Source organism: Hermetia illucens, chromosome 1 (genome assembly GCF_905115235.1).
Source record: "Hermetia illucens chromosome 1, iHerIll2.2.curated.20191125, whole genome shotgun sequence".
In the NCBI taxonomy this organism is placed as follows: domain Eukaryota; kingdom Metazoa; phylum Arthropoda; class Insecta; order Diptera; family Stratiomyidae; genus Hermetia; species Hermetia illucens.
The window spans coordinates 187,222,710-187,246,113 of NC_051849.1; the positions used below are offsets into that span (position 1 = coordinate 187,222,710).

The following is a 23,404-nucleotide window of genomic DNA, read 5'->3' on the forward strand; positions in this document are numbered from 1 at the left end:
TCATCATTCCACCATGGTGGCAGTTTCTTTTTGCTGTACTTAGTAGGACACGAAACTTTAAAGGCGGTATCGAATGCCTTTTCCAGAACCCCGACTTTTGACTCCAGTTCGTCTGTCGTGTCAATCTTACCAATTTGCGCACCGGAGAGTTTGTTCTTAATTATTTGACCAAAATTCTCCAGTCAATCCTCCTGGGGTCTCTGAAGGGTTTGAAGACCTCTGCGGCGAGATCTAGACTAAAAAGTGTCCGACTAGAATCAGAGAAGGATCTCTGGTCAGCCACTCTCTAGTCCTCCACTCTAAGAATCCCATTATTAGTTATTAGGGTGATTTAAGGACCTCCTCCCAACCGTTACAATTCTCCGACCAGGGGAAATGGAAGGTTGGTGTACTGCCCCTGATACACACTGATAGGTTTGAAGTAATAATAAAATCAAAGAATGATTCACCTCTTTCGTTGATTTCCGAGCTGCCCCAAAGCGTATGCCTTGCATTGGCGTCGCAGCCTAACAGCAGGTTGGCTTTCTTTGTTGCTATGGTGTTCGTCAGATGTTCTAGTTCTTCTGGCGGAGCTGATCAATCGTGAGCCATATAAGCCGAGGAAATATATACGTTCTCTGCCCCCCGCCTGCTCAAGCTTGACCACGACTAGGTCGCAGGAACTCAGGTCCAAACACAGAAAAGCGTGCAGACTCTTCCTCGCGAGAATACATGCTCTAGGTCTATCGTGATCAGCGTCTCCTGTGTTGTGGAATAAATTAAAATATTTGCTTTAGAGCCCTTTGATGGTTCGGTCGCCTCCGACCCAAGGCTTCTGTATTAATGCGATGTCTTCCTCTAAGAGGAAGACAAGCAGATTAGCCGAGGCGCACTTCAGGTGTTGCAGATTTATCTGCGTTACCCTCAGCATGATCTACTTGCGTGGAGGATTTGTCAGTCCCCGTCGGACCGTCGATCGTCACCTCCTCCAACAGCTCGTTGGCGGCGTCGATTGGATTTAGGTCGTCGTCGGGTTTTGCAGAGCGGAACACTTTTACCTTTGCATTCCTGACTCCGAACCGCACTTTATAGTCGGCCTTTTTCAGTGCCTACAGGCACTTTTCGTTTATACGGAGTAGTAAAGTTTGGCTGTTTCTTCCTCCTTGATAACAACCGAGTCGTCCATGGGAATCCCGGGGTTTTGAAGGCGCAGGAATTGGACGAGCTTCTCCTTATCCATGCGGGTATTCGGCAACCAGATGCGAGGAACCGGTCTCCTAGAAGTTTCGTCATAAGGGATGACCTTGAGCTTTAGGCCTCTCCTGGCTGGAGGCCAGCAGCTCGTCCTCCGATGATGCGCCTGGCATCACCTCCTCTTCTTCTATCGTTGTTTTTTTGTTTTTTAAAAATTGAGTCCATGTCTTGGTCCCACGAGTAGTCCGGGAAGAATGTTCACCCTGGCAGGCCCGGCCACCTGGTAAGGGTCTTATTTGAAACTGAAGATCCCTAAGGTATTCAGAGTTCGCATACTAAAGACCAAGCTCCCCATTGGCCACGCAACCCTCGGCGTATGCTGTTCCACCTTGGCTTGGGGTCATATGAGCGCCTTCTCCGGTCCATCCCCCCGCCAAATCTACTTGCGCCTAACACATGACCAGCAGACAAGCAGATCAGCCGCCCTAGAAATGGTATCTCCCCTTCCTTTTCGATCTCCATGGTGAAATCGATGTTCCCGTGTCCCCGGTTGAGTTTCTCGAGGATTGTTCCTGCCTCTTCGCTTTTGATAATTGCTAATACATCATCCACGTATCTGATCCAGAATCTCGGGTGTGCCCTAGCTCCCTCGAGTTCATCAAGGCAATCTTTCATTCTCAACTCAATGTAACGGAATAAATCTCACCTAATCGTTATTTCCTGTCCTACAAGGCTAGATCCTTTGCGTCGAAAAGACTTCCATGCCATCAGAACCAATTTATCAGGAAAAATGCATAGTATTCACTTTTTATCATAAAACGAAGATTCGAAAATTCTCATTTTGTTGCCGGATGTAACTCGAAATCATCGGATCAAATCTAGTGCGAATCGTCGTCGTGGTCGCCGCCGTCGCCTCTGCCGCTCTGCGATTACACGATACACAGCGATTATATGGATTACGCCAGCGCTTTACTTTTTGGCATCGTTTTGGCGAACTCTGCCGCTCGTCTGGCGTTCCGCTCGCTGCTCGCTCCCATCCATTCCATTCAGCTTCGACCCGAGTTCAAATCCCAATAACAATTCACAGAAATTCGATTCGAATTTATCGCTCGCCGACGCGCCGCAACAGTTTGAGTTTGTTAATTGGGAGGAGTGAGTTTCACGTCCGCCCGCGTGTGAAATAGACGAGCGAATAGCACGCAAGCCCGTAGTCCTTATCAGTTTATCAATTATCTGCTGCTCGGCAGGATATTCGCGATTTAATTGCTCGGATCGCAAGTGTTGTTCTGCGGTGAGGAAGGCGCAGCTGGGAGTGGACGCGAGCGGGTCGCCGAGCGATCCTGTGCAGTGCAAAGTGCCCATCTGTCAACAAATTCGGTCTTTGTGTTGGGACAATTCCTTTTATGCACGCCGAGCTCGCATGCGATAGAACGTGTGATAACGAGGCCGATAAAGGCAGCCGAGCGACTCGAAACGGCGACGGCACCAATACCAATGCGTGCGCGAGAGGGGCGCATAAACAAAGTGCGAACAGGAGACGGAGAAGAATTAGCGCCAGATGTCCTACGGCGGCGGCAACAAAACAAAAACGAGTGCATAGAGCCCCCAGCGATTGCATATTGCATTGCAGCAGCGGCGACGGAGTGGCGAAGGCGCCCGAACTAGTCCGTCATCTGTGCTCCAATTGAATCCAATTAGAATCGGACCGACGGCTGCAGTTGCATTTGTGCATTATTTTCCCACAGTTCGGGTCGTCATCTGATTGCAGTGGAGCTGCGCGGCGGAGAGCGCCCTTCGGGTGGAAAACTATTCATTTCCCAACTGGTGCAATCAACTGAACACGGCCAGCGCGCCTCGCATGAATTTCGTTGATTTTCGCAATAGACGGAAGCGGACATTCCTCCGTGCGGGACTGTGAACTGTCGCAATTAATTCTGTTGCACGATATAAATCACATTAGATCGTGTTTTGCTGCAGTGCTCGACGGCGGAACGTTGTCGGACGCGCGTCGGTGTGCGATCTGAGTCGGTCGCGTAGCTTAACCTCATTTCAGCGTGCACGGCGCGCCTGTGTGAGTGCGTTGTGTCGGCGAATTTGTATACACGGATGCACTGCCAAAGAGGAATCTGAGGAGCGGAGACGGCGTGAGTCCGCCACCACCATACAGTGGAGTCCGGCAGTGTTCGGACACGTCCCTACTGCGACCAAAGAAAAAGGAGCTGAAAGGAAAAGCGGCGAAAGACTGACAAAACGATCGTCGGATAAGGCAGGAGAGCCGTGAGGCGAGAGCGGTCTGGGACTGACTCGAGAGCGTGAACGCGTCGTATCAGCAGGGAGGGGAGCATGTTGATAAGAGATCTTCAGGCAACAAGAGTAGCGAAACAAAGCGCAGGGGAAGCAGCGGCAGTGGCAGTCAGTCGCGATTTACGACGGAACCGAATGGAGTCGCCGCATTGTGCCTGTAGAATGCAATCGAGGGAATTTATCAGTTTCGGCCAATTCCAATCAGAATTCGAGGCGTCCTGAGTGAAGTACGTGTGCGACGGTGAATATGAAGTTTTGTTGAAATTAATCGCTCGCTTGGAAATCAGCCAATTAATCGCAGAGCGGAGAAGGATGTAACATGAAGTATGTGATTGTTTGTGATGGTGTTGGTGGTGTATTTTTTTTGTCTCGTGTTTCCCGTGTGAGCATCGTGCACATGTCGTCGGTGTGTGCGTAAGCATCCCCATTTGATAATAACTGTCATTGTACACATTTTGTGATTCCGTCCTGGTTTCGTGATAATTTTTGGTTGGTGATTTGTGTGCGGGTGGGCGACATTGAGTTGGATTTCGCCCGGACGGAGATGTGGAGTTTGTGTTCATTGATGCGAAGGAAGCGCGACCTGAAGAGTTTCCGATAGATTTTTGTATTGACACGAGATCCTTGGAGGAACACACACACACGTGCGTATTGTAACGTAAACAGTCGTCGCCATACGTAGCGAACATCTGTCGGGCAGCGCAACGCGTCGAGGCGCCGCCGTTATCATATCCTTGTTTTGTGTGGGAGTAATGTGCATTGGATCCTGTCATCGCTTGCGTTGTGTCGTCGTTGTGCACCTTGTCGTCCCCGTGTCCTTTGTTTTTGGCCAAGTGTGACGTCTGTTCCTGTGTCTCCTCATGTCCTTTATTTCTGTTCTGTGTTTTGTCTGTGTATGCGTGTAGAATTGTCAATTTTCATTTGTGGGACGTCACGGTGAACGTCAATGCTGTCACTTATGTCATTCGAGTCCTTTCGTTATCGTTATCACACCAACAGATTGTCCTTTCCGAGCAAGAAACCAAATAGTATTCTTTATGCATACTTTCACAGAGTATTGTGAGTTGTTCTGTTCCGTTCCCGGGTTGTTTATACGATTTTTTGTGTGCAGCTCGTTGTCCTACTTTTGTGTTCCTTCCACAATTTTGCAATTGCAAATCCTCCATCGGAAATATGTGTAATGTACCGGAAAAATTCCATAGAATCTGTCGTCTGTGCCTGAGTGTGGTGAGCGAGCGGGACCTGAGTAAATTGTCGATTTTTGCATCGCCCTCAGATTTCGCGGGAGCGGTCCGGGGCGGCGATGGGCTGGTCAAGGAGCAGCGGCTCCAGCGGGCCCCGCAGCGCAGTGACGAACTACAGAACCGGCCCGTCATCGTGTCATCATCTGGAGCAGCGGCATTGCAAAATGCTGATAGTAAGCGCGGCATGAACGCAGGTTCGAGTGCTAGCGCCAACGTAAACATCGGCCGAGGGAGCAGCGGTAGCGGCTCGAAAAGCGCTAACAGTGACGAATTTAGTTTTGGGAACGCTGCCAGCAACTTGATTAAGCTGCGGAGAAACCCGGCTCCGGCTTATCGTTATTCGCCAGCAGCAGCAGCGACCGGCAGCGATTACGAAAACGCTGAGGAGGATGATGATTCATCGCTGCCGTCGTCGGATAACATATCCGGTCGAATTTATTCATGCCTCTCGATCAAGGTAAGCAACAGAATTTATCATCGATTTGTTCGAGATTTCGTGTATTGGGTGGCAGGTCCCGGGGTGCATTGTGCACAGCCAATCCAGATTCAAAGCGGTGGACATTGCAGATAATCTAATTTCATAGCACTGCGTAGAGGTTGGGTTTTACTGAAATTCTACTTTTGATTCGGGGCTAGAGTGTTGCCGTTGTCGACTACTTACCAGTTTTTGTAGGAAATTTCTCGACCGATTTGGAATGCATTAACATTTTTATTGAATCAGAAATAGGAATTTGGCTGTCGCAAAATCTGCGAGAACTGATTGACTGGAGCTGCCTCTCTGAAACCTTCACATTCGAACTATTTTTCACCAACGATTAATTATTCAGAGTCTGTCCAAAACGTTATCTCATTCATTAGTCTTACTTGCTAATTGGTCTGGGCTACGTATGACCTCATGCAATACAACTCGCTGTAGAATGTTAAGTTCGAGGAGAGCTCAGATTTCTACACTGAGATGAGTTAGGTACAAATATCGTAAGTAAAAACAGACTAATTTTTACATTGTTCGCGAAATTAGATTTTTATTGTTCAGAAATGAATATTTCGCGGACCAGTTGTTCTCTTCCTTAGTCCTGGATCTGAAAACATATTGGAACGTCAAGCAAAGCGGCGGATGATAGCAGCACACAAGACATCGAAACTGACATATGGGATGCTCGATCTGCGCTCATCATATGATTTTGAGGGGTCCCATGTGTCATCCTTCGTTTCTTTTCGAAGCTTTGCTCGTCGCTATGATTGTGTCTTTGCTCGCCGTTCAACTCGTTTCACACATGCACGGTTCCATTCGGCAAACTGCTCATCTCACCCAAATGAAGACCGACAACTTTTAACAACTCATCATTAAAATCCACCCACTGTGAGGTCAAAACCTAAACTGAATCAAACGTGTGAAACCCGAGGAGCATTCGGTTCTATACGGTTTCACATTGTCAGCGGCGAACCAATAAGACAATAGCCGACCCTCGAAATTCCTTTGTCTTCTTTCCGCCCGCTAATGAATCTAGTCTGCCCTGTATCTCTTACTATTCCCTTCCCTTCCTAGGAGAAGGTAACTGTCCTAGTCGAGTACCTCATTGACAAGCTTGACGCCAGTGTCGGACCTGGATATGACAGTCTTCCTAACCTCTTTCTGCTGAAAACTGGTCAGTCCGTCTTCCTTTCCTTCTCCATTATTTTCAACAAAGGTCTCGAAAAGAACCATTTTCCTAGCTTATGCAAAGAGGCTTCCATCATCCCCATTTATCAAAGTGGTGACCACATTCTTGTTGAAAATTAACGACTCATTTCGCTCTCCTCGTCTTGTTCTAAAATTTTCAAAAGGTACCTTCTGTAGAAAAAGTGCCGGGAAAAGGGCAATTTAAAATAATCACTCAAAACGAATCGGTACCATTTTTAAGGTTTTGTGTAAACCAAAACCTCATTAAAATTGATTTACTGTCTGTCTGTCTGTCACATGTACTTTTCTCCAAAACGGCTAAACCGATCCGAACGAAATTTGGTGGACAGATGGGAACTATGAAATCCCACGCATACAACGAGTGACATAAATTAGTTAGGTGGAGTTTAAAGGAGTGCGTGTAGGTTACTAAATGAAAGATCTCGATTTGTATTTTCCGAAACTGACATCAGTTTTGGCGTGAATTGCAAAGTGCGTGAGTAAGGAGTCAAAATGTGCGCGCTTAAAGTGAGACGGGACTCATTTTCGGAAACTACCCAACCCGAAAATCCGAAAAAAATCAGGAAAGTGCGCTTAGATGAAATCAAGGTCTCAAAATATGTTCCATTCCGGTATCTACTTAAATAAACTTACTAATAATATAGAATTAGTATATTATCAATTTTTAGAAATTTACTCAAAAAGCCCCCTTGAATTCGTCCAAGGACTACCAAATTTCGCACCAACATAGAGGACCACATTGCGCATACACGTGTCATTTTATAGAAATCTAGCCATTAACGCCAAAGTTATAGCAGTTCAAACTTAGCAATTCATGCAGAGAGTTGCTAATTTTGCGTAGATTTTCACCTTTTTCCTCTCGTTAAGTTCCACCCATTGTTCCGTTAGCCAATCTTCGAGCTTCCAAATAGCCTCTTTGGTTGTTATGCTCGCTTTCCTCCAGGTCTTTATGTGCAGCAAGTTTCTTGACTAGCCCCATGCTATTCCTTCCTGAATACTTGCTGTGATAATTTCCGAGGATGTTGATTTCTTTCATAAGCCATTTTGCAATTTTATAGTCTAGAGAGTTGGTGTCCGCTATAATTTCTCCTGTCTCATTACCCTGTTTATCGATTTTTGGCTGGATCCTCATTCTCGGTAAACACGGGTTTGGCATCCTCAGGTCTGTAATGTTTCTTAGTGTTTTCCTACTTGAGCGTATTTTCTACCCTTTTTGTGGAGTCCGGAAGACGATTGCTTCTCAACTTGAAAATAAAATCCATTTTTAAAATTTTTTTCTAGGGCACTGTTGTATTCATTCTTATCCATTATTAAAACCGCGTTTTTTTTGTAGAAAACATCCTTTTCTCGTAATTTATTAACTATCGGGTCATATCGGTATGTTTTTTCGCTTGTTGTTCTCTCATCCAGAATGTCCCCCACTTCTTTACGAACCATTTCCTTTGATTCGGACTCTAAATGCCGAATGGCTCCTTCTACGTCGATGACAACGTCTCCAATTCGTGGCTTTGTATCGATTGCGAAATTGAGTCCGTTGTTGAGTAGAAAATTTAAATTTATATGTTTTTTTTAATCAATTCCCGGTACTTTTTGTACAGAAGGTATATCAGCGACAGGTTGTCCACCCAGTCTGCTCATCAACTTTGTCGCCTAATGTCTCAAGTTCACAGTGGGAAGTGCATACTGTCTACAATGACTTTGCAAAAGCCTTCGACAATGTAAATCACAAAATACTTCTGTCCAAACTCTCCTCTGTAAACGATCCCATATCACTTATTTCATGATTCCCTCTTATCTTTCCAACCAATCTTGCCGCGTTTCTTTTGATGGCTACGAATCCCGCTTCTCTCCCCCCTTTGGCGCCTCAACAGGATCTATTCTGGGTCCTTTATTATGTTTATTCTTTATCAACCACCTTCCCCTCTCCTACGTGCCCCTATTAGCTCTATACCTACGACCTTAAGCTATTTTCGGCTATATCGCCACCTATGAACTGTGTCTCCCTTCAATCAAATCTAGACTAGATCTAGACCTTTCTGGATTTATGCAGATTTTTGAAACTTTCTTTGGGTGTGATGGACTGCTCCGCTTCTAATGACATCACCTACGTCCTGCGCAACTTGCGACTCGAAATTTATTTCGATTCCCCAATTACTAGACTTTGTCGAATTTATAATGAACAACAGCTTGGTTGTTTAAAGTTCTCTTCTTTCTTTTCCTTCTTGCCTTTTCCTCTCTCTCTGAGGGCAATAACTAACTTGAGCTTACTCTGCTTATTGTTCGGTAATAATAAACAGTCGAATTGGTGGACTCGGCGCAAAACCGGGATGCCTGGAGTTCCTTACTAAGGCAGACCCAGACCGGATACCGGTTGTTGCTCCGCTGTTGATGAATTATAATAAATAAATATATATATATTCGGCACCAACAGAGAAAAAAGTCTGCTTTTGCTCAGCAAAACCAAGCTGAAGAAAACGACAAACAGAATAGTAGCATAAATATCGTAGTTATAACACCAATTTGAAAATAAAATTATGCAAATAGTGTAATTTGAACCTAATATCAACAGAAATTAGATTGAGAATGCCAAAAAGTCGACTTTCCTCCCACTTTCAAGCAACCTTGTTGGAATGGAACTAAAATAGATACAAAGCTGAAATTAGGCCAGAAGGTACAAAATAGTCGTAACAAGTAAGCGTACGTAGTGGTTATTCGAAATTATCGCCAGGGTTCTTCACACAAAGCTTCAGACACTTGGCCCCTCATCGACCACCTCACGCCAAATTGGAGTGCCGATGACGACAGGCGACTTCTTCAAGCTTATTCTCCAGAGAATAATCCAATGGATTTAAGACTGGGCTTCTGGAAGGCCAGTCAGCCGACGCTATGAAATCTGGCACATTCACCCATGGCCAATTTAGAATTTTCTTGGACTTGTGGGCTGGTGTATAATCCTGCTGAAGACAAAAATCATTACCCTCGAACAAGCTTTTATTCAGAGGCTGAACTACGGTCTCTAACATTTGTTCATACACCGTTGAGTTGATATCGACGCCGGTTTCACAAAAAAGGTCTGTCACGCCATCTCCACCACACCATCACTGAAGGAGGGTGGTGCCTCTTTTGAACGCGTGGTGCTGCCTGTCTCATAACATGGTCCTAGCCTAATAACCTGATCATACACCCAATCATTCTGGCGATTAAATTTTTCTTCGATAGAAAAGATTTTTTCACCCGTAAGAAGGATTTTATGACGCTCATTTTTTGCGAAGCGTTTCATCGGTTTTTTGCATTGCTGAAGACGGATTCCTTTTTTAGCCGTAAGTAAATGACTTTCACAGCGTCTGTAGGCCAGTGACTGGAAATCGTCGCATAAAATACAACTAATGGATCTTTAGGAGTGATTGCTTGTCAAAACTGCAATAACGCAAGGGTGTGGTAGGGAGGATTGGGGGATGTGAGGAGAAATGGTCGACCGTCACCCTCTCAGAGAAACGAGCAAGTACCGCACCGATGTAAACTCTTAACTATTGTTGATCTTTCTTTTGGTACCTCTTAACATGATGGGGACAACTACACGAAAAAATATGCACCGAATTGGTTCCACAGCGCTGATTAGCGAACGAAAGGACACACGAAGACTGTACTATTGGAAATAAGTGAAAATGTTTTTGTTTAATTTTAGTTATTGCCGATAATGAGCAAGGGATATTTTTGAGCACGACTCGAAGGTGAAGGGTCGCCCTGCCTGAGGAAGACAAAGCATGCATAATCTGAAATCGAAACGAAATCATATTCACTGCTTTCTTTGATATGGAAACTATTGCTCACCTATTGCAAATTTTTCAATTGAAAATTACCAAAAGGCTAAAACGGAGGTTTTTTGCGTTGCAGATGCGACATAAGGAATTATGATGATTTCACAAAACTCGCCTCCCCTACAGTCTTAATTTGGTTAATCCGATCTTATAAGGACGTTATGAAAACAAACCTTATCAAAATTGATTCACTGTTTGTCTGTCACATGAATTTTTCTCAGAAACTGTAGTACTTATTAACACAAAATTTGGTTGAAAGCATGTAATCGTGTACCCCTCTCCTCCGGCATCCAGTGAGTGTCATTGTTCTGCATTGAGAAGGTTTTTTACCAAATCCCAATCATGTGGGGTATCAAATTATCGATTAGTACTTTCAAAAGCAGGTTTCAGTTTTGACATGAGTTGTTAAGAGAGAGAGAGGGGGGGGGGATTAGAAAGTAGTCACTTATTTCAAGCGACCATTCTCAGAAACCAAACCAGAACTAGCGACTTTCAATTGAAAACGTGAAGGCTCATGTTACACCGGCTCTAAGAGACATTCGGTGAGAAAGCCATCCAAGAATGCCTTCTTTCTTCTTCTTCTTTTTCTTCAGCTTTTGTTCCGTTCCCAAGGGCGGTCGGCTCGTCGTGATCGGTTTCGCCATTTGGTTCTATCGAGGCTTTTAAATCCGCATCCAGCGTATCAAACCACCGTTGTTTCAGCCTGCCTTTTGGTCGTTTGCCCTCGACTACGATGTTCAGACCAATCTTGGCAAGTGAATTCTCGTTAACACGAATTGCGTGACCATACCATCGAAGACGCCTCTTTCGCAATTTTTCCACGATCGATGCAAATATGGACATATTGCTTCTAGAAGGGTCTAGCTGTAGGAGGGTGCTATTTCGAAGATTTTTGGCTAATTGTAGGAATATGAATAAATTAATGTTTATAGATTTGGTTTCCAAGTTTTATTAACAATATATTGTAATAAAAAAAACAATACAAGAGATTCTAAAAATTTACTCCTTTAGTAGAATTCTTGGAAATTAGAGTGCATGTTTGATGCACGTGTCAATTTCAATACTTCAATATACGCCGGATGCTTTCTCCATCAATATTTTCCGCATAGTTAAATATAGGGTGATTCAGCAATGCTTTATTGAAACAGAAAATACCTTTTTATCCATTTTCTTCAAGCTAACGAAAGTTGCTTTACTCAAAATGACCTATTCCACAAACCGACAGCTGTCAAATTTCTACACGTGTGTTTTCAAAATTAGGGTTAACTAAAAATCAAATGGTTTTAATACTAGTAGCGTTATCTGTATATTAGCCTACGAATGTAACTGTCATGTGCCTCCTCTTTACTCCTGTGTGCAATAGGTCACCCACGTAGACTAAATTGTTTTTTATCACACTTAATGCTGTGCAAGTGACAATCCTGGACCAGGACTAAAACTTAAACAAATATCTGTGACGAACAGGGTTTCGAACCTGGGGCAACTAGTTTGGGAGATGGTACTCAACAAACTTGCAATATAAGGAATTCCTGTGAAAGAGACGATAAACAGCAACTTATTCTGCAGAATTGATAGAACTAACCTTATAAGAGGTTGGGATTTATATACCCTTGATTTGGTTTTTACGAGAAGCAAATAATGGTTTGAGTGAGCTTCTAGCTGTCAACTTACAGCAGAGCATTTCAGTGAAGGTGTCAGCAAGTCCTTTTGGCCATTTAAACTGTAGTGACTATATCCTCCTTGGCAAACACTTTTGACCATTGGAAATAATTGCAAGAATTTCTGGACATTACGGGTCACTTTACCCAGGTAAGGTTTCGTCAGCCAGTTTCATCCCTATTATATCTGATACCTAATACAGTCTACGCAGATCTAGGAAGGGTTACTTTTTTCTAAGTTTTAAAGAGTAGACTTAGAAAAAGGACACATAGAAGAACTGAAGACCGTAAAGTAGAGTGGCTTTTGTAAATCTAGTCATCCAATAAACGTTTAGCTGTTGAACAATGCATAACAGTGCGGTGGTTAGTCAGTACAATGAGTGGGTTCTAATCACGTAGAGACTAGATTAACAAGTCGGAAGGCTATTTCACTGGAAGAATTAAGACTTTCTCATATGTAAGCGATTTTGGCTATCAACTTGAATTGGTGGGTTTTTGGTTATAGACAGGAATTGATCGTTTGGATATGTGCAGACTCTTCGTCAACATATAGCATTCGGATAGCATTCGAAGCTTAATGAGAGGTTCAGATTGCCGATTGAATATTCCTTTGTTTTCTGGTATCTGAGATCATTTTTAAACGGACAGTTCCGATTGCGATTGGAGATTATGGCTCAGTTCCAGGAATATCACAATTATCTGGTGGCACCATTGGATGTTCTCTTTGAAAAGGAATAGCAAACCAATTTTCTACCTGTGGCCCTGCTTCTTGGTGACTTGGCAGAGCTTACAGTTTCCTCATTCACATATATTTAGATAATTTTTGGGGATGTCAAATCACCTTTCAAAATGCAGGTCACATTGCATCCCTGTTTGGCGTATCAAATTGCATTCTTTCACGACATTCAGCTAATCTAACCTTCTTGGAAGAACCAAGTCAAACCGCACGGCAGCACTACCAGCAATTAAGTAATCACCACAGAAAAAAATACAACGCAATCGAAAAACAACAGCATTAGCAATAGAGTGATAAATACGGCTCTGCAATCTGTTTTTCATTTTGAGGCTTCTATTCTCATTGTGTCCATTTCTTTGTGTTTTACCCATTTTCCAACAGCCTGACGCATCTGCTTGATCGCTGCCGCTATCACATAATCGCGGCCCCAAGCGTATTTACGAAGAGCTCGCCTTACAAAAGGCAGCGACACCAGCAACGGCCGCACCAGCACAGTGTCCACGACACCTATGTGGAACGAGTGGACAGGTGATGAACTAGCCACGCTAAAATTATCACACACTCAATTGTGATTCTTCCTATAAATCTCATTAATTCAGAAAAATTTACAAGTCGCCGATATGACTAATAAATTTGAATGCATAATGGAATGAGTGTTTTGTTTGGTGTATTCCTTCCTTCCTGCCTGCCTGCCTGCCGCGAATCGTGAGGCGCGAGATAGCCGTTGTGAGTACTACGGGGGGCTCAGTGACTATGATATGGCCGGTCAGCGTCATCACGGGCAGCCAGGCTTTCGTGAATATGTATGATTAAGTTTTATGATTTTTTTTAAGTTTGATTTTGTCATCATGCTAATCAAGACTGTTAGGAATTTCCATAAAACAGAAAATAAATTGAGCGGGTGGGTTGTTTTGATTAGCAAGAGTTATTGGTGGTCAGTTGGAAACGGACCGTTTTCTTGGTGAATGGACTGGATGAATCTGGATTCGAGTGAATGTATTGTTTGTTATTCTTTTTTGTAGGCTAAATGCATTTTAATGTTTGTGTCTTCTCCCGTGTGCATATAAAGATGTTGTGAACATGCCCAATTGGATGTGAATGGCGCCAAGCTTTGATTATTATTAGAATTGTCATTTATTTTTTCTTAAGGCAGTTGGTTTCATTTGCTGTAGTATTTGTTTACAATTAGTTCCATGGTCGATGACAAAGTTTCTCCTGCGGTTATGAATACAGCTTGCAGGCTATTCCAATGGAGATGGCCTCAGATGATCCAAGCTGAATTGTGGTCACATACTCACTCATTGCAGCCAGAATTGATGCCAGACTATGCAGTTATTGGGAAACATTTCAATTTTGCATATTTCCTTCTCATTGTAATTTCGAAAAGAATAATAATCTGAATATACGCAATAACGCGAAAACCTCCAAGGAAGCGGTATCTACCAATAGAGAAACCAGAACTTCGAGAAAGTCGCTCTATGTATTTAAAAACAGATATCCAAAGGAATACTAGCCAAATCAATGAAATAAGTAGCTAAATGATATTAGCTAATAATGCTGCCCCGTAGCCGGTTCCAAGCCCGGTTGGGGATGGATAGCTTCAGTCTGAATGGTTGTACGCCACTGCATCATCTCAGCGGGTAGGTGAGAAAAGTGCAGGAACTTTGCAGTCTTTCAGATTACTCGCTGAGGAAGCTATCCCCATACTTGGCAATTAGGTATAAAATTCAAATCCATCTATGAGAAGAAGAAGAAATTTAAGGTCCGGGGAGGCGAGAGTCGTCTGACTTGGGTGACTGGGTCTGGTGACTGGTCTAGCTAGTCGTGGGACTTCGACGTCTAGGCGCCACAACCACCAGGAGCATACCTCCGCCTGCTGCAGCTGTTTCGCCACAATCTGTGGCGACCACTTCAGCAGGTTCGTGTAGGCAGCAGGTGAAATGGACTGAAGAAATGAACCTCTTCATCATCCACTCCTACTACGAAATAACGGCAGGGGAGGGTACAACATCTTACCGCCCGTTGTTGCACCATAGATTCGTCGAGCGTTTCTCGCAATTCGCGCGCGTGACTGTGCAGCGAGTCGCAGACCAGTACCGTTTTATTATTACTCGCAGCGACACAATCCCGGCCACCACCAGGGAAGGTGTCCGACTTGAGGTCTTCGGGGAAACTGGTGACCGAGAGTCGATGGAGGCAGAGGCGGTGGCATCAAGAACACCACGCCGCACTGCAGGCAACAGTTTCAGTACTCGCCGAAGCACTCTTCTCCACCGTCCAGCTGAGGTTCGGGACGAATTCCAAAGAGCGTGTATAGAATTCTCGGATATGGATCCTTTGCATAGACCTGGCATTCCCAGGCTCTATGCATCTCCAGCAACTCCGGGAACTCTATCTCAAATCAATGATGAGATTGCATCTCGACTGTGTACTGATATGTCGCTGCTGCAACTACAATCACTCGTGTATTGTGGTGCACTATCAGAAGATTCGCTTTGGTATTATTGGTTTGAGTGACCGAAGAAATCCACCATGGAAAATTCGTCTGGAACGTCGGCGATTAGCACTAGCAATGCCAGCAGACGGATTAGAAATAAAGTGCAGAGGGTTTATCGGAATTATCCATCCCCAGTGAGACACTCGTAGTTGAAATTCTGGATACACAAAAGCAGAAACTTTCTGTCATATGCAGTCGGTTATGACGGTATGGCGAAAGTCATTCCAGATGTGTCCAGAATGCAACATACGCGAGGAACCAGCGGAGCTTTTTCAGATTTTTCAACGAATCGCAACAGAGAGTCCAGACAATACATTTTTCGGTGACGGAAGCGAAAGAGTATTAGGCTGGACTTTGGGGGTTACCCGCCCAGCATGCTGAGTGCGCCTGGCATGAATATTGCGGATGTTACCGAAGAGGAAGTTCGACGAGCCATAAACAGCTGGTAGAACTGGAGGGGCCCAGGTCTGGATCGGGAGCAGAATTTCTGGTATAAGAAATTTACCTGCGTACACAGTCGGTTGGCACACAGTATAAATAAGGTCATGAGTCGGCAGAGGAATTTCCATCCTTCCTCACTGCGGGGATTACCTACCTTATCCCTAAGAAGGACACGGTGCAGGACCACGCAGACACAAGACCGATTACTTGCTTACCAACCCTCTATAAATTCATAACGTCCATTATTAGGGGAAGGGTCAACGCATACCTCGAGACCAACAACATTCTGTCCGAGGAGCAGAAGGGCTGCTGAGTTGGGTCAAGGGGTTGCAAAGAGCAACTCATTATCGACTCGGTAGTTGTAGGACAAGCAACTAGAGGCTAAAGAAACCTTTTTGGTAGCTATATCGATTATGCCAAGGCTTTTGATAGTGTTCTGCATATTTGGCTAATCGATATCCTACATGTATATCGCATTGATCCGAAACTAATAAAGTTTTTGGCGACAGTCATGGAAGAGTGGCATACCACCCTATCAGTGCGTACATCTGAGGGTGCTAATACCTGAGAGCCCATCCATATACGGAGGGGCATCTTCCAGGGGGATTCGTTGAGTCCCCTTTGGTTTTGTATGGCATTGAACTCCCCTTCGTGGCTACTGAATGAAGCTAGAGGGCATGGTTTTGCAAAAAAGTATGGCCTACATGCTAAGTGCGAACTGACACACTTGATGTACTTGGATGACATTAAGCTATATGCTGGTACTGACGACCATCTTAGAGGTCTGTTGCGAATAATAGACATGGTCAGCCGTGATATTCGGATGGGGTTTGGATTAGACAAGTGAATTCAAGCCATCCGCAAAGGTCATCACGAGCCGTATGCCGGACATAGTATTGGTGATCTCCACATCGAAGCTATGATCGAGACAGACTTCTACAAGTATCTAGGAATTCTGCAAGGAATCCATTCTAGAGTTGGTGATCTGAAGGATGCTCTGCTGTCCGAATTCCTGCTGGTGGTGAAATCGCATCTCTCGGGGAAGAATAAAATAAGCGCGTTGAATGCATTCGCTATCCCTCCACTGGCTTATGCATTCGGAATATTGCCGTGGACGATGACCGATCTGGAAAACGTCCAGCGGCGAATACGGACAACTATGTCCAAATTCCGAATGCATCATCCAAAGTCTGAGGTGGAGCGGATGAACCTGCTTCGTGACATCAGGGGTAGGGGCGCGCTTATTTTTATATCAAAGACTGGGCGAGTCACTTGCATGCCGGCTGTCTGTAAGGCAGACTGTGGGCTGACTCCACTTAACTTGAAGAATCGATCTTTCAATCTTCTGAGTGGGGTGAAGTCGGACCAAGAGCAGATCGATGAATGGAAATCGAAGGCAATGCACGATAAACACGTGAATTGTCTTTGGCAGACATTTGTCGATTTGCATTTGTCGAACAGATGGCTGTGTGCTGGGGAGCTCTTTGCTGAGACGGAAGGGTTCATGTGTGCCATTCAGGACTGCGTGGTCGCCACCCGAGCCTATAAAAACTCATCATGAAAGAACGGGTGGGAAACGATCTGTGCAGAATGTATGGGTCGGCGTTAGAGACGTTGGACCATCTCATTTCTGGCTGTACTGTTATGGCCCCGGTGCAATACATCACCAGACATAATGCTGTATGTAAGGTTATCCATCAAAACCTTGCATTCAAGCATGGGCTGATCACGGGAACATGTTCGGTTTACCGATATGAACCGCAAGCAATATTTGATAGTTCTGCTTACAGCATGTATTGGTTCTGGCAAGTTTGGACTGATCGCCATCCTGCACATAACAAGCCTGACGTACTGTTAGTTGACAAGACGGGTCGCTCCACGTATATTATTGATATTGCTATCCCCAATAATAGCAACAATGAATGGAAATACGTGGAGAAAAAGGTGAACTATGAGCCACAATCTCGGGAAACCAAAGAAAGTTGGCATCTTGGGCGGGTGGTTGTAGTTTCTATAATATTGTCAGCTACAGATATTGTATATAAATCCATCACTTCCCTTGATGTCCTGGGACTTTCACACGGTCTGGTTCAAACCATGCAGAAGTACGCCATTCTGCATACGTGCTCGATGTTGCGGGGAGTTCTCGACGGATTCTCCCATTAACCCACCACCACCAGCGCCCCTTTAGTTTTTAAGTAGGTAGGATCGTCCGAGCCTAAATGCTTCGTACTTAGTGCTAGTATTAGGTAAAATCCGGCATATCCCAAGATTGTGACAACTAAACACCCAAATTTAAGTGAGTAGTAGTCCTTAGTTAGTGTTATGTTATATTATGACAGTGAGGCAATGTTCTGAAGCAGCTCAGCTTCAATTGAAGCCACGATCATTGGGGCTAATAAAAGGCAATCTTTGACAACAAAAGATACCCTAAGCGCCTTCTAAAAGGGAAAATTGAATACTGATGATGCCTAGGAAATCCTCTAAAATTGAAAGGTGCAGACACCAAAGCAGACCGCCCTCCATATTTCATGCCAAATTTCTGTAAAAATGTCCTTCATTGATAACAATATTATTATTATCATTTTCCCTGACATCTTTTTTTGTTACGGTTCATAATTAAATACGGTCATCTATTGTTATTTTATGGTGTCGAAGATAGCTATGGAAGATATTTTATTTTTCTAACGCTCATAATAATATTTCAATAAAAAAAATATGTAAAATTGCGATAAAAGCAAAGGAAGAGTTGCTATAATTTTGCCAATAGACGACTTTAGTGACAATAATATAATAAATACACCACACTATCTTCGTTGCTAACATAATTCTTTTTTCATTCGAATTGTAAGTTTTTTTTCAATTAAAGTGCGTCAGTTTCCTCCTACGCTCTACGAATATGATCTTTGGGTTGTTTATTTATTTTTTGTTAAAGTTGAATTCTCTGAATAGTTTGATGCCAATTTTATAACTATAAAAAAGTTTGGCTACAGTTAGTACATATATGTGGGCGTTTAGTAATCTATGTCGACTATTCACGCTATGACGTTAGTAGCCTATCTATATGGCCTAGGATGTGATAACTTTGACTTGCTATATTTTTATTAATAATAGTACGATTTGCTCGAAACTTTCCAGCATTATGGGTTGTAGAATTCTTTACGTGGCTGTACAACTTGTATTCCTGAAAGGAAGGCAATTTTCCGGTCCATTGATGTTTGCTTATTGAGAGCCTGGCTCGTTTAAAGTGTTTAAAAGTTTCAAAGAAGATGGGACCTCACCCGCAGATGATCCCGTACAGGTCACCCAACAGTATCGACTGGCGATGATCATGTTGCCCAAATGAAATGTCTTGTGAATCCGAAATGTCGTCTAATCATTAAGGAAAGCAATGCAACACTTCATTTGGTTCATGGAGAAAAGTTAGAAGAGCTGAACAGCATCCTGAAAGCCGCATTCTGGAGGGGTGCCATTTAGGGGAAAAGTTTTGTGATTTTTAATTACTGAAGATTCATACTTATATGCATGTAAAGAAAGTCCTGGAATTATTTGATAATTATTTCTTTTCCGGAAATTTAATCCATAATATCGTTCATTGGAAAACAATTCTCCTATTTTTTAAGGATTGCGGGGTACTAAGTCCGCATCTATTTGATGTCGAATCGGACCAAATGGGGAGCAACTTACTCCCTCTTTTTTTTTGGTCCACGGAATCCTCGTTAAGGCTTAGCACCCAAACTTCAAAAATATTAGGCGAAGACGGCTTTACGGTTTCTTACCAGGGCAGAGACAAATTGTCAGACGCTGCTTCACCTTTGCCCTGAGAGCAGCGTTACCGAAGTGGCTCGCAGATGTTAAGTGTTCCTTTATATAATTCGCAGAACACGATATGACTGCGAATTTAATTTTCGCCTAATAATTCTCCCATTGATCTTATTGCATCATGAATTTTTCTGTGAATGCCACATTCTTCGCTTTATGCTTGTGAATTAATGGAGGCTTTTGTACATCTTTATCCCACTTGAAATATTCACCTTTGGATAACATTCATTTTCATATTTTTCATCATTTATTATCATATTGAGCCCAGTTTTAAAAAAAATGTGGGAACTACGCGATGAGACCGTTTCAATTTCTCCCCCATTTGAACACAAAGAAACGGCCTAATTTTGATAACAGGATGTTCTTCATTTCATTTTCAGCACTGCTTTTCACAACGTTTTAACACTCCTAATTATTTCATGTAAATTAGCTGCTGAGATCAATTACCGATTCCACTAACAAGCTTTGTCAATATTTCTCTCTCAAATTGTAGCAAGCATTTCGGTAGAAATCACGTTTTATTGAATAATTCTTGTATGCATGAGGACTTCTAGAACGGTTTTCATTTAGTTATATTTATCATTAAAGTGGGGCATCTTGTCGCTATAATTTAAAACCAGAAAGTAAAATAGTCAATGTGTGTTCAGGGTGTTTCTAGCGAAAAGATTACGGAATTAACTATTGATCAGGAAGAAAATAATGAATTCGCAAGTAGTGTCATTATAATGGACTAGTTTTAAGCCCCTAGAAAAGTGATCATCATTGATATTGTTTAGCCGGTGTACTGGGATGGGGGGAACACAAAACTTCATCCAAAAATGGGCATCGTTTAATCCTTAAGAATGTGATACGCTACTTGCTATATTGGTTATGTTGACATTAACTCTTTTGTGCTACATTATACGAAGTCTGCTTACTAAATTCATGAAGTCTGGACCACGATGGACGACTACTAGGTAATTAGTTGGATGGGACTTTGCTAGTCCTTAGTACTCAAAAGATTGGCGAGATAAGTAGACAGTATTTAATATACTTTTTTGTAGCGCTCTTTTTCTCGTCGACGATAGAAAATTCTCAGAAAATTCATGAAATGTCGATATCCGGTTGGTTGGTGAAAACAGACTACAAAAATGATACAAGACCAGGAAGTCGTTTACCTTCTGTGTAATTGGTGCAGTTGTTTGTGCTTTATAATCGGCGAATCACTGTTTAGTTGTTGATGAATTGAATCTAAGGGGGGCGTTCGCCCATAAGATTCTAATATAACGTTTGGGGTTGAGGAAAGCAAGTAAGGGTACAAATTGTTGCCGCAAGGCTAACTCCCATCCAAAAGTTGAAAGGAATGGAACGCTTCCATGACTGTCGAAATTCATTGGAAAGGGTCGTAACTGATGACGAGTACGAAATCAAAATTAAACAACAGCAAGCAAGGGTTCTTGGCATAAGGTGACCATGAATGAAAATGGCAGTAAACTAATCAAAATCAAGTTCAGGCAGATAGTTTTTATAGACATTTAAGGTCCAAGGACCGATAGTGAATACTGTCTTCTACGTCCAGTGCCTACGTCTTGTCTGATGCGGTGCAATGGCTTGTTTTACAATACTAACCGTTGGCACAACAATTCATATTGAATCAGGGCCTTGAAGTGTGTTAGAGCACTTCATTCAAGACCGTAACGGTACACTACAGCGCACTGTAGGAGGCAATGTGGTCAGCATTGCGTTCGTCCGAGATTATTACCCTGATTTGACTCAGGAATTCATTTGCAGCTGAATCGACTGGTATTCGACATCCAGTCACGATAACAAATTGACCTTCCGCTACTATTGCCCAGCGCTCTAATCACTTGAGTCATCCGGAGCAAAGACAATGGCTTGTATTGCTTTAATTTTAACTGGAATTAAATTCTAAATTTAACCTGTATCCCAACTCTAAAACATACTAACATTCTGAATTGGCGTGATTTTGGAGACAGGAGTGGAGTTCTGATGAAGTCTTTACGTAACACCACGTTTCTACCTTTTTTTGGGGTGGACTACTGACAAAACTAATGTGGACACTGAATGTGTTAAACGCTTAAACTTCGCATGCATCATGTGTTAACGATCAAGATAATGGGATGCTGCAGCGCGCTGCTCCTGTGGTTCAAAAATGTCATGAGGAAGCCGGCAAGAGGATGTTTTTTCATCAGTTTGCACGGAAAGGAACTTGCATATCCGGTCAGTATAAATTATGATGCCAAGACATCAAACAATGGGAAGATTCCTCGATAAATACGATCGTTAGATAAAAGTCGGGGATTTCGCCAGATATCGTATCGCCTAATTTATTTTGTGGGACGAAAGGGTTAAAGGACGGATTTCTTGCAAAGTCTAAGACTGATGTAGTATTATTTCTGACGCCTTTTAGAAGATGGGACATCGTTTTTCGGTAATTTTAGGCCCTTTTTATGCGATCACTGAAAAATCTGAAAAAGTATGCTCTTCCAGAAAAATGGTATCTACGCTTCAAAATATCCAACGTTACAATATTTACTCAAATAAAGTTAATTAATATGTTTACTATCACCACATTTTTCAAAAATTGGCCGGAAATTCCCCTTAAGTTTATCCTAGAAGTTTTGCTGTAATATTGAGCAAGTTTGGTGGAAATCGCGCTATTATTAATGAAGTTACAATGAATGAATAAAAGCTTCTGTGCAAATTTGTTGCAAATTTGAATAGGAATGAAGTGCATAAACATTACGAGTTATGTACAAATTACAAATGGAGCAAATACCAAACAAACACCCAAATATTCTTACAAAAAAAAACAGGGTTGATTTAGACTGGTGATTTATATCAGATGATTCTTTTAAAAAATCAAGATTTAAATCAAACTTGACATTTATAGTACTCAAAATCATGATACATAAAATAAAAGTACTTATTGGAAATCAAATATATATATAAATATATAATAATATTAATAATAATTACTTCGCCCATAATGCTTACCACTTATTCCCAATTTTGACCAACTTGTTGATCCCATTCTACTAAGAGTTATACGGTCTTGTGTCGAAGAAGGTGTTGGGCCAGTGTTTGATTGGACGGGGAGCACAAACGATGATGTAAGATCTGGAGAATATGGTATTATAGATGGCAAAAAGCCTTCCATTCGCGCTTTTGGAGTGCACCTTTGACCGTGCGTCACGATGCCTAGGGTTGTCATGTCTTGAGCTGAATTGCTTCATTTACGCGGTGCTGCTGGGTATTTTATAGCTCCTTGCTTCTGACAAAAGTGGGTGACAGACAGATTGGCATTGAACCGATTAAATCGATTAAACCGATTTGTTTTGCAAACAAGATTTTAAAAACACCGAAAAAAATTGGCCAATCCATATAGCAAACTACAAATGAATAAGAAAATCAACCAACAAGAAATATTTACTATAATATTTGAAAAGAAACACTAATTTTGGTGGAATCCCAGGAATAAGTATAACCGTTTTCCTTAGATATTTGTCGGGCGATTATTGGAGAATCCATGTTTTTTTTTTGGGGTGTGAAGCCAGCGTGCCAAATTCGGGACGGGACAAAAAGTTGATATTCAGAATCTTGAATAAAGCCACACTTTTATCGGTAGTCCGCGAGAGTAGTTCCGAAAATGCTCGCTCGCAGATGCCATAGTCCTTATTCATGATTTTATCAATCATTCCGCCTGGCAATTTTTCCATTCCGCTGTAAACGCATTGCAAACAACGTCAAATTAAATATTAGAAATGTAAACAATAGCAGAGGGTTGTCAGTTAAAAAAGTTGAAATCTACCATTCATCTCTAAATGAAGGTAAATATGCTATAAATGTAAGCAAATAAAAGAAATCATAATTTATTTGATTTGAAAAAAAAAATTAGAAAAATCTGTCAGAAACAAAAAAATTATGATTTTTACCAACCCTTTCCAGGGTGCATACAATCTTTCACAGCTGAAGGACAGCATCCGGTTTTGATGTCTTTAAATTTGGGAAGGAAGAATAATTCGGAGTT

The 23,404-nt window shown here is 42.6% G+C and overlaps 1 protein-coding gene across 4 annotated transcripts in view; it reads left to right on the forward strand.

Moving 5' to 3' along the window:
- Positions 1-2,099: 2,099 nt before the first annotated feature.
- LOC119652450 overlaps positions 2,100-23,404 on the forward strand; it is a 168,591-nt gene continuing 147,286 nt past the window's right edge. For 2 of the 4 annotated variants that reach the window (XM_038056599.1, XM_038056610.1), the window contains exon 1: positions 2,100-5,178. In XM_038056599.1, coding sequence (XP_037912527.1) covers positions 4,651-5,178 — 528 coding nt within the window. In that variant the 5' untranslated portion in view covers positions 2,100-4,650. The remainder of the gene's footprint in view (positions 5,179-23,404) is intronic. The other 2 variants (XM_038056620.1, XM_038056627.1) reach the window with 2 other exon arrangements.